Below are 12,996 nucleotides of genomic sequence, written 5' to 3' on the forward strand. Positions count from 1 at the left end.
AGGGAACATGGTCATGCCCATCATGATACGGCCATGCCCTTAACGGGATGCGGTCACACACGCCCTTTTCTGAGGCTTGTGTTCCAATTCTGATAACTTAAAAGTCAGGTTTTATGTCATTACTGTACATGTGACTGAGAAAGGAGTGTTTATGTCATACAGGGTAGGTGTACTATGTCTGCACACAGATTCACCTGATAAAGGGCAAAGTGTTTCAAGAAATTGTTTTCAAATTTTGGCAGCAATTACATATATTATTACATTAAAGAATTTGCTGACTGAGAGCAAACACAGTTCTATAAAAACTGGAATGGTTTGCTCTGATTGATTATAAAGGCTTATAGAGGAACTTATAAAGGATCTATTCTGTATGCCTATAAGTGTCATTTTATGGTTCAGCTGAGCAAATACTTTGCATGATCATTGCAACTTTTTACTAAGACTAATAGTTAGTTTATTTGTACTTGATAAAATGTGCCTATACCTTACCTCACAATGTTCTATGTTTAGTAATTAATCAGGCAGAGATTGCTGCCTCTCACGGCAGCGCATCTATGAAAGGGGGCGTGGTAGAGTCATGCTGGGGGTGTGTCCTTAGCTCTTTTGATTTAGCTCTGTCCTGCCTATGGGCATATGCATGTACAAGGCACAAGGCATCCTATTGCAAGTAATGGCTGAGTTCTGTTCACCAACCTTGGGTATGATGTGACAATGGATGTTTTGCATGGTATAGCAATCAGAAAAGCCTTCAGATATACAGTATATATCCGCTCAATGCAACTTTATGGAATATCCTGTCTTACAAAATAAAATTTTTCTGGTTTTATATTCACACAGTACGTGTAACATTATTGCTCATATCCCATATTCCATAAGGAACACTCTTGAATTGCAACATGGTTTGTCCATGTCCAAATATGTACCATTTAGCTGGATTTGATTCTAAATCTAAATGAGGCCGATAATTCCTTACTTCAGGCCTTGAAAAATATCTTCTCCAGAGATCTGTATTCTATGTATTGCAGGTGTGATACCCATAAGCAAGTGTAGGGGAGAGATTACAGTTGTCCAGAATCCACCCTTATCATCATCATCAGTTATTTATATAGCGCCACTAATTCCATAGCGCTGTACAGAGAACTCATTTACATCAGTCCCTGCCCCACTGGAGCTTACAGTCTAAATTCCCTAACACACATACACACACATGCACAAGACAGATACAGAGACTATGGTCAATTTGATAGCAGCCAATTAACCTACCAGTATGTTTTTGGAGTGTGGGAGGAAACTGGAGCACCCGGAGGAAACCCACACCCTTATATCTGCCATTGGTTGAAATATGGAGATTACTTTAATTTCCAGCATACACGGGCCCTATTCAGAATTTAATGGGTTTTGAAGCCCAAATTCTATAGCAAAAATTGCGGTGTTATGTGTGGATTTTGAGACAAATGTATCGCAAGATATATACAACAGAAAACACAGCATTATTTCTATATCATGCACATATCAGATGTAAAAATGCATATACATATACCCAATGATAGCATAAAATGCGGCTTGACATTTAGTTATAAATGCACAAATATATTCCATATATTTATCGTTTTATAAATCTAATGGGAATCTTCTTTCCTACTTATGACAAATAGGTAATTGGATGGTTGCAACTTCATATAATATAGCCACAACACTGATGAATTAAATATTATCAGCAGGTACACATACAGCCAATCAGAAGCGGCTATATAGTGCTGCTGGTGTAAGCTATATCTATAGCTATGCCCTCCCTGGCCTCTCTCTCTATCCTTCCCCCGCTCTCTACATTCCTTTGTGGTTCCTAACACCCCCCACTTCCATGCCCTTCCCTGCCACTGCCCCCTTCTGCCCAACTGTCCTTGCCATTCACTCTTCTTCCCACCCAGCACCTCCTGCTACTGCTAACACATCTGTGTCCTCCACTACTTTATTCCTAACCCCATCAGATGTAGCCCATCCCCCCTGCCTTTATCATCCGTCTCTCCCAAATCTTCATCATGGCTACTGTTAACATCAGTCAAAACCCCAGGCCCAGTCCCATACCCCCACCCCCATCACAAAGACTCCCACTCACTTCATCACAAAACCTCTCACCTTGCAACCTCCAATCGGATTCACATTCCTCCTCTCATCCACCTCTCCTGTGCACTCTGGAAAGCTAGATCCATCTGCAATAAACAACCCACAACCTTTTCTACTCCCCCTCCTTCTGTCTCCAACCCTAACAGGAGTCTGGATCATCACCATTGACACTACCACTCCTGCTGCACTCTCCTATGGTGACCTCTCGTTCACCCGCACTCCTTGTCCTGGTGACCATCCTGGTGGAGCATCCTGGCTGTACCTACAGCGTCTAAATAAGGACACATTTTTGTATGTATGCTTAGTATGGAAATGCATATATTTACACCTCACAAACTGACTTAGGTCCAACTCTAAATGATGCCCATAATCATTTGTGCAAGCACCTTTTTGGAGAGCAATGTGATTTGTAGGTTTTTGCAGAGCAGGACATTTCTGTTCTCAGCCACTTCATGCAGGCATTAGTCAAGCTAAGACAACTGCTCTATCTTTTATGAGTGCAGGGAAAAGATATCTATGTTGCTGCAAACTATTAGAAGCCAAATGCACTCTAGGGAACCTCAGTGAAATGGAGTAGTCAGAAAAATAAGGGAATGAAATATGAAAAATACTCACATATTACTCTTTAACAAAATAAAAAAAATGGTAGAAATTTTCCCCATTAATATGATTTGCAGCTGTGATACTTTTTTGCCCTGCAAAAGTAAATTGGAATGAAATTCATAAGTGGGATATTTATGATATTGGTGGAAAGTAAAAAGGTGGTGTTGCCCATAACAACTAATCACAGTTTCACTTTTTGAAGTGCACTTTAGAAAATATAGGCATGATCAGAATGGTTGCTATGGGAAAACAGTGTCCTAAGGCGAGCTCAGGGAGGACAGAGACCTCCCGCAGAGCAGAAGGGTAAATGTGCGAAATACGTGCACTGCAAAGTTTGACGCACCACCGTACGGGAAGAAGTTGGCGTAGGTCTTCTACAATTAGATGTCTGGTTGTTCCTTCAAGAAACCTTTGTACAACTCCTGCAGCTCATGGTCTGTGAATTCTGTGTTTTCCTGGAGAATCTCAGGCTACAATTTACTGTTTTGCTTTAGCCCTTCTGCTCCACGGGAGGTTTCTGTCCTTCCTGAGCTCGCCTTAGGACACCTGCGTTACGGTTTGACAGGTGTACCACCCCAGTCAAACTCCACACCTGCCAATGTCCTCGGAGCGGGTGTGTTAGGAAATTTAGACTGTAAGCTCCAATGGGGCAGGGACTGATATGAGTGAGTTCTCTGTACAGCGTTGCGGAATTAGTGGCGCTATATAAATAAATGGTAATAATAATAACTACTAATCAGACATTTGAAACATTTGTCAACATCAGGTTTTACAAATTCCACAATAGGTTATGACAATGTTTATCCACATGAATTTCGAATTTGATTGTGACATCACCAAGAGTAAGAGATACTACAAAAAAGTATATTTTGCTCAGTACTATGTTCCTGATATAAGAGAACCACATTTGTTGATCAGACAGTTTCTCAACAACACATTCGTATACTGTGGTACATTGCGTATAATAGTTATTGGTTAGCCCATTATAGTACCTCCTTATGGAATCTGTGCAAACAGTGCAATTCCCAAATACTGCCAGTGTGGAGGTCGTCATGGCAAATTACACATGGGTCCTCATCTTCATCCTTCAAAGGAACAGAAATCATTATCATTATAATTACCATACTCATCCTCATTCTGCTTAACAAGGTCACGGACAAATGAAACATGAAACAGATGACAGACAATGGCCTGAGGTGATGATGAGACTGATTTTGTTTTGGATGAGAACCCAGTTCCAAATTGCTGTTGTTTACGTTGAAAGAATTAACCATTTAAAGCGAGCCCATCACTCACACACAATGGAGGCAGTCATTTTGTGGGCTGTACCAATATTCAGCAGAATAGTCTGTAGGTGCAAGCTCGCTCTCACCTTACATTTTATTGTTTGTTAAATAAATTATAGCAACAGAGGTGGCATGGTTATATATATGTATAAGAAATTTGAATGTTAAAATGTTATTTACAGTAAAACAATTGAGTACAAAAAAGAGTGTTGCAAGCTTATTGTGACAAGTTTCTATTTGCTCTGTTCTGAAATCAGGCATATGAAAACCCCCCCTCTAGAAATCCTGTGCCCCCCCCCCCCCCCCCATAAGCCAAATATTTGTTCAGCCCACAAATTGGCTTCCTCCACCATGTGTAGGTGATGTGTCCGATTTACCATGGGACATAATATTTGCTTGACAAAGACAAACAAAGACATGCAAAGACAAAATGTTACTTGTCACACATAATAAAGACGAGACAATGGAGGTTTTACACTTCTATAAAATATAATATAGCATCAGAATTAATTAACGTATGTGCAGATTTTCAGGAAAAACGTCATTTAAAATACAAGTCGCTTTAGAAAAAACAACTGCTCTTAAGATTCACAAACACATATTAAGATTCTTATCAGAGCAGCAGATATTTCAAACACTGTATTCCAGGCTTACTACAAACGGATTTACATATCTAACGCTATGTAGGAAAGGACCCAGCAGAAAGTTGCTCAGAGCTATTTATGGAGAAGGAAATAAGACAATTGCTTGTATTCAACCAGGTCCAGATTGAAATGTTTTGTCCCCCTAGGCTACTTTTGGAGCCCCACTCTTTACCTGCCCATAGCTGCAGAGCTCCGTGGTCCTACTCTCCATCATTCACCATCTGTGTTCCAGTAGTTAACTGATACTGATAATAGATTTGGATGGTAGTAGACATATGTGTCTTAAGACGACGGTTCCCAAAGTGTGAGACACGGCTCCCAGTGGTGCCGCGGCTCTGTCACTGGGGTGCCGCGAGCCAGCCATAGGAAAAAACAAAGAGCACATAAACTTACCAATCCGCGCGGCGCCGGGACCCAGCCAGCTCCTCTCTCCCGCAGCTGTCACTGACGTCGATATTCAGTGACTGCTGCAGGAGAGAGGAGTCTGCTGGGTCCCGGCGCCGCGCGGATTGGTAAGTTTATGTGCTCTTTGTTTTTACCTATGGCTGGCTCGCGGCAGAGGAGTGAGAGGGAGTGTGACAGCGGGGCAGGCAGAGGGGCAGAGGAGTGTGACAGCGCGGCAGACAGCGGGCAGACAGAGGGGCACAGCGGGGCAGACAGAGGGGCACAGCGAGGCAGACAGCGGGCAGACAGAGGGGCACAGCGGGGCAGAAAGTGGGGCAGACAGCGGGGCAGAGAAGTGTGACAGCGGGGCAGACAGAGGGGCAGATGAGTGTGACAGGCAGACAGAGGGGCAGACAGCGGGGCAGACAGAGGGGCAGAGGAGGGTGACAGCGGGGCAGAGGAGGGGGACATCGTGAGAGGGGCAGTGGAGGGGGTCATCGTGAGAGGGGCAGTGGAGGGGGACACAGCATGAGAGGGGCAGTGGAGGGGGACACAGCGTGAGAGGGGCAGTGGAGGGGGACACAGGGTAAGAGGGGCAGTGGAGGGGGACACAGAGGGCAGAGGAGGGGACAGCGTGACAAAGGGCAGAGGAGGGGGGGACATCGTGAGAGAGGGCAGAGGAGGGGGGACATCGTGAGAGAGGGCAGAGGAGGGGGGACAGCGTGACAGAGGGCAGAGGAGGGGGGACAGCGTGACAGAGGGCAGAGGGGGCAGTGTGAGAGAGGGCAGTGTGTCTGGATGCAGAGGGGGCAGAGTGCCTGAGGGCAGAGTGTCTGGATGCAGAGGGGGCATTTTTGCATACAACTAAATAAGTATTTCTGTCCTGACCTAAATACTTATTACATTTTTTTGACCCAAACAGGACTGCTCAATAATTATTTTGGAGGGGTGCCTTGAAAAAATTTGGACACTCTAAGGGTGCCGCGAACTGCAAAAATTTGGGAACCACTGTTTTAAGACACCAACTCCATGAACTCCACTAACAGCACAGACTTGGGGGCTCCGCCCAGCCGTCCTGATCAGGAGAGATCTGTCCAGTGGGAAAGGAATTTGTCCGTTATCTCCCATTCACCGCTGCCCTGCAAAGTGCCCTGGACACCCTTGAGGGTGTGGGCACGCCCACGTTCTGAGGTGTCCATGTCCCGATTCCAGGCACTCCATATTTGGGAGGTATGCAGATGCATATAAAAACTATTTTATGCTCTAGGCTTGTGTCTATACGGCCTTTCCACAAGATCCTGGCCTACATTTATCTAGTAAACAAATGTATGTACAGATTGATATATAATTATTGTTGTCAAGGTATGAGAATTTATCTTTATAAATATAGTAGACCTATATATAAAGCACATTTGTTTTGCACCGGTCCGCCAGATGGTCTGCCATCAAGGTGCATGCCTACTCTCCAATCTCGAGAGATGCCATGGCGGACTAGAAAAGTGCCCAGATTTGTTGTGAAGCGGAAAATTCTGAGCAGGTCTAGTGTGCAAAATTGTAAATGTCACAACAAAGTCCAACCTCATACTGCCTTAGTACTTACCCTGCAGTAAATGACACTGTTACATTTATCACCTAAAATACTGTGCATGTTAAAAAAGCCTCATGTTTATATAAAACTAAGAGTAAGGAGTCATTGGGGTCATCTTTACTAGACGTGTCACTTTTGTGTGTTTGAAGTTATTTTTATATATAAAAAAAATGCATCTCATCATTTGGGAAATAAATGTCCCAGCACCTCTCATATTACAAACCTGCTCTATAGATTTCATTGACAATTTTACCTTTGATACTACTACTACTACTACTACTACTACTACTACTAATAATAATAATAATATTAATAAAATAGTTTAGAGAATAGCTACTTAAGTGTTAGCTATTATAGTTCCATATCATTTGCATTATTTTCTCCTTAATATCACATAGATTTAAAGGAACACCAAAGTGTTACCTAAAGAGTAGTTACAGGGACCTTACTTATCTTAGGGCATAGCCTCCCAGTGCTAAAGCTGGGTACACACTACAGAAATTTCGACCAACTTTTTATGCCGAGCAATTTTACATGCGATCGATGGTCCGATCGCTCGGTCCATGGACTGCATACACACTAGCCTTGTTTAGGACGATAAACGGAAGAGCGGACGTCCCTTTAGCGACTTTTTGCAGCCATGTTGTCGTGAACAATGATTTAAATTCCGTACACACTGCAGCGACATTTTCGGGGAAATGTACGAGATACCGAAGACATTAGCATAAAGGGGTGGACCCTGCACTATAGTTAACTCCCAAAACAGCTTAAAAACAGAAGGCTACACTGTCCCTTCATTCATTCCCATTTGTAAACGTACAATGGCTACAAAACAAGAACAAGCAGCCGCACTTCTCATGCTTACTGTGGCAAGAAGAATGATGGTACGGAACCGACGAGAAAGAAGGAGAAAGAATAGATCTTGTTGGAGCAAAGAGTGGTTCAAGAGTATATGTGAACGAATGTACAGCTCCGAAGAATCGTAAAATCCCTTTGTATGTAATGGTCATGAACGGGTTACAGTTATAGAAAAAAACCTGATACACGAGGTTATTATACACGAATAGTCTTCACCCACAATGCTCCATTCTCTAAACAAACGCCCATGTCAGAGTGTATAAAATTATAGAGGAGCCTGTCTGGCGCCGAGGAACGTGAGAAGATGGAGAATAAAGAGAAGGTGTTAGTGGGGGTGGAAGCAATGGAGACGGAGACGCAGGCACAAATTGTGCCGGAAGGGCCAACAAATGTAGGAAAAGTTACAGAGGGGGATGGAGATGCTCAAGAAGAATGTACTGCAGGTAAAAGAGCAAAGTCAATGAGCCCAAGAGAGATAGAGATGATGGTCAAAGTACTGGACCAGTACGACTACGACTGTCAAAAGCGAAAGTACAGAAAAGTGAATAATAGATAGGAATTGATAATGCAAAAACTACTGCGATTACTGAAGGAAAAACTTGGAAAGAAAAGAAATAAATTCCAAGTCCAGAAGAGGTGGTCGGACCTTTAAAATAAAGAGACTAGGAGACTGGAGAGAATCCGTAAAAACATAAAAAAAAGTGAGTAGCCAGTGTAGTCGTGTAATGTACCTGTATGAAGGACTTTATGTATTTCATTCTACTGTCACATGAACCAATGCAAACGTATGATTATTGTTTTGTCAGAAGCAAGAATTAACGGTGACAAGGCCACTGTAGATACCACTGATGTAAGTACACCTGTGATAAAACGCGAAAAAATAAATGTGCCCGAGGGACCACAACACAAAGTGATCTCGAGCAGTGTGCAAGGTGAGCACAAGTCAGGTGTTGGAATAAAACTTGTATTAACTTTAGTACAGAGATAGAAGCAAAATGGTAAAACCTTTGTATTTTCTTGCTTCATAGATACCATCGTCATAACAGACGAAAGTTCGGAAGAGGGAAAAAATGTCGCTGAGCTCTAAAATCATTTGCAAAAAATGAAAGAATATTGCGAACATTAAGAGAAAAATCAAAATCCTTGATAATACTTTCGATGATATGTATATGCTGTTTGCAACTGTTGTGCCACAAACCAGTAGCACCATTTCACTGTAATGCTACTTTTTTTCACTTTTCAAATTGTACTGGAGAAGTTGAACGTTTCTATTGCTTTTACCAGCAATAAAAGTTTTGCATTCACACTGTGTGGTTTATTTCGAGTATTTCAGACATATTGGGGCATATCCATTATGTAATAATGGTTATTATGGCTTTCATAACTTTCATAGTTTTGAAACTTTATAGAGGATAAATGAAAAATGAATGCCAACATACATCCAAAGGGTAATAACCCACGTGCTTTCTACACGTGTAACAGTCTACAGCCAGACAGGTGCAATACACATCGATACAAAACACATTGATGTGCGGATTCCGCACCACGTGGGACTGTGATTGACATCAAAAATTTACATACACACGCCCCCTAGGTCGAGTAAGTATCGGAGGATTGTCGTGGATCCGTTGGAAGTTCATACACACTGCACAGCGGAAACAAGATTGGAACGAAAATATTAAACGGTACAACCAACCAAATGAGGCGAGAATCGTCCACTTGGGCAGACTTTCGACCATCGTGTAACTGTACACACTGACCCGACTTTTGAACGAGCGGTCGTATGTCGGCAGTTTGAGCCGATTATTGGACGAAAACAGTGTAGTGTGTACCCAGCTTAAGGAAGCCTTAACACTGAGGAAGTCACAACCTGTTAACTTCCCCTTAAATTCAATGAGTACAGATTATCTGGGCTATTGGTCAGAAGTCTGGGATCAGATAAACTGTTTATATCTAGAGATAGAATAAACATTCCTCAATGAACAACTTGACAAATGATTGTGAAGATTATAAAGGGCCTTTCTTCCTTCCTCATCCAGCAATGTACATCTACTATAAATTATAATTGCTGTATGGCTGTGTGTCAAGGCTTTGTAGTTGGTATTCCCAAATCTAAAGCACAATTAAAGTTATATATTAGACTTAAAGGGACTTTCCATTATTTTCAATGTTATTAAATCAATTCCCATATTCTGTATTGCTGTGTTTAGCAAGATCTCAGCCTGTACATATGGCTGGGACCTCTGCCGTTTAGGTTCAGTGCTGCTCGGGACTACCCATAGTAGGGAAGATTCCACAAAGAAGTTTTAAGGCCAGTTAACCAAGATACCGCACTTGAGTAAAACAATATAAGCATGGGCTTGATATGTAATTTACACACTGTAAAACCATGATTAGTAGATGCTGCACACTGCGCAGCTCCATAAATTTAACATACATCAAATCAGGCAGTGTGCCCCCCCCCCCCACCCCCCTACAAATTCCTTATCCAGCACCAGAGATAGATAATCTGGGCTGGTTCCCACTAAAGCAGAAGAAATACAAGCACGTGGTCCGTCTGCTACAGTGGAAACTAGCCTCAGGCTTGTCAGCACAGGGCTGGAGCCTCTATGGGGAGGGAGGGTGGATGAGGAACGCAGGGTGGCCTCTTCTGAAAGTCTACTAGCACAAATTTATTAAAATTGATTTTTAAAATCCATCTTAAGATAGTAGTGAACATCTTATGTCACATACAATAAGCAGTTAAAAGATTGGATTTATGGGTATGGATTACACTATTTTATATAATTTCTAGTTTAGTTGTCTAGGATTTGATCACATAAATATAATGCTTTGAATACACATATGGTTATATCATTGTATGTTTTTTAGGTATTTACAATAAATTAATTAAGAGACACTAAATCTAATTGTTCCTATAACAAGACAGAACTGAACATTTTGGAAATTGTATGTATGTGCGTCTGCTATTTAGCTGACTGCAAGTTTTTGTTATTATCCATTATAGGCACTGAGGGGCTCCACACTTTACTATGGATCCCCCATATATAATAACTTCATCCTTTTGCTTCATAAACTCTGACAAGCTAGTAGCTATTGTATGAATCTTAGGTTTAGTATTACTTTAGGGCTTGTTCAGATGTTGCATATTGCAACGATTTTCTCATGTCGTTTTCCAACACATCGGGATAGGAACAAACTGTCCTGAAAATGGTGCAGACATCAGGGTCATTGATCCAGTGTCAGCAGGTCTCTGCTGTTCAGACGAGCAGCAATATAAAATGCAGGATAGCAGGGGAGGGCTGGCGAATTTTAGCCCGGGGGGGGGCAAGATTCGACTTAGCAGTCTATTTTAAAAGAAAAGATATGCAGGTGGCCCAGTGCCTCAGCCCAAGGTAACCCACTATGGGAGCACCCGGGGGAGTAGATGCCCCGCTGCCCCCCAGCCCAACCAGCCCCTGCAGGATTGCCCCAAACCTCTAAAATCAATTTTCCGGTGTTTTGCTGGGTCCCACGGTTTCTGCTCATCTGAATAGCGTTGGTGTACAGACATACCATTGCATTCTGATTGGCTCTCCAAATCATAAGTTTTATATCATATTTTAATCCTTTGAAATGAATGTCGCAATTAATAAGCCAAAATAATTAAAATATAATTGTCTCTGACAAGCACTGTCAAAGAGTAGTTGTTATTGTTTTAAACTTGTTGCTATACTTGTCTTAACTATGAGTGTAATTTCTGAACACTGCATTTAGGTGCAAATGCAAATTTACTAAGCATCCAATTAGACACTTGTGTTCATTATCTAACTTACACTAGACAGATACAAGGTGATTGCTCTGGTTCATCAGAAAATTTTGTACTTAATTGCAATTTTAGTAAATGAGCCCTTAATCTGTATTCCTGAAAAATGTCATCACCTTAGTTATACATATACATCTTTCTACAACATGGTGTGAAAGTACAGTACACAACACAAAAACAACATGCAAGTAACATGACAACATTACCACATACAAACACAATAACAGGAAGTAATATAAGGTGAATAAAATTCTGCCAACGGGGGCTCACAATCTGGACAGGTAGAACACATGGAGGGAAAAGGCACACGTATAAATATCAATCGAGAGACTGGAAAAAACGCAGAGACCTGAAGATCAGAATGATCCCATGTGAACAGGATGCTGATGGGACTGATGAATGCTACAAGGTGTGATCAAATATGTATTGAAATGTTTGTTAATTGACATGACTGTCTTTTAGAGCAATGTCATGCAAAACCACATACAACTGACACCTACACTTTATGTGAAAAGATGACTCTTTTAATGTAGTTATTCTTCGATATATGTATTTTCCATAAACCTAAGGTCTGGGAACACTTAAATATCCTACATCATCACATCCCTGTCCACTTTGCAAAAATATTGGGTAGGATCCGCGAGAGTGGCCTTCGCCTCCGAAAACGTAGGCAAGTATGGTGTGTGATTCTCTGGTAGGGAATTTAGTCTGTATGGTCCAGGAACTAATGTGAATGATTCAATATGCTCTGTACAGCACTACGTAATATGTTGGTGCTATACAAATAAACAATAATAACATAGATAACTAGGAACTAAAGGATGTGAAAAGAGCCTTAGTTGTGTCACTAGCTCCTAAGGATGCATTTATTGAATAGATCTTGGACTGTCCATTGTGGTTAGGCCACTTTAAAACCAGGCACATATGAAACATATATGCTGAAGACATAAATCCTGCATCTGGAGTAACTTCTAAGCAACTATGCAGCATATGTGCTTCATTTAGTTTCATAATTGCCGACATTTGGTTATAATTTCCAGGGACACTTGCTGCTGGACAGACGCAAGTACATCGTCACGCATTGCACATGCTTGGTGGACCTTGGTTCATCACAATCCCTATCATGACATGCTCTCTAAACATGGTTCCAATTACATTTTTGTTTGCAGAAGAAATATTTAACATATGTAAATATGGCCTTTAGGAGCCCAGAGAATAAGAATAAATAGTGAGAATCACAAGTTATATATTATTATTATTTATACAGTGCCAGTCATATTACACAGCACTCTACAGAGAATATTTAATCATGCTCATCAGTCAGTTATAAGAGAAATTGTACAGTGCAGTTGGTCAATTCTGAAAACAATGGATATTTCCTCAATCACATCTTGTAAGGACAAATCATTAAAATCAGGGACTGTAGATTAGAGACAATTGACAACTATGCTGTATGTGTCCAATATAAAAGGCATTTTCTACTTTTGTTTGTTTGTACAATCAACTTCACTGAATACATTGTTTTTTTCTATCTGACGTCCTTCTGTTTTTGTCATCAAGCCCTTTAAATCATCCAGTTAGATTTATTTTTGTTGGCTGTGGATATGACACAGAATTATGTACTTTTGTACCCAATCCACAGTGTAGAGTTGTGTTATGGCCAAGGCCTTTTAAATTAAACAACTCTACTTGGATATTATAAAG

The 12,996-nt window shown here is 41.3% G+C and overlaps 1 protein-coding gene across 2 annotated transcripts in view; it reads right to left on the reverse strand.

The window, feature by feature from the left end:
* Positions 1-12,996, reverse strand: part of LNP1 (leukemia NUP98 fusion partner 1) — a 41,684-nt gene that overhangs the window by 1,484 nt on the left and 27,204 nt on the right. The window contains exon 4 of one of the 2 annotated variants that reach the window (XM_075196999.1): positions 3,720-3,812. The exons of the other annotated variant lie outside the window; for it this stretch is intronic. Within the exon in view, the coding sequence (XP_075053100.1) occupies positions 3,720-3,812 (93 nt within the window). The remainder of the gene's footprint in view (positions 1-3,719; positions 3,813-12,996) is intronic. 2 annotated transcript variants of the gene reach the window in all.

Source organism: Mixophyes fleayi, chromosome 2 (assembly GCF_038048845.1).
Source record: "Mixophyes fleayi isolate aMixFle1 chromosome 2, aMixFle1.hap1, whole genome shotgun sequence".
NCBI lineage: Eukaryota > Metazoa > Chordata > Amphibia > Anura > Limnodynastidae > Mixophyes > Mixophyes fleayi.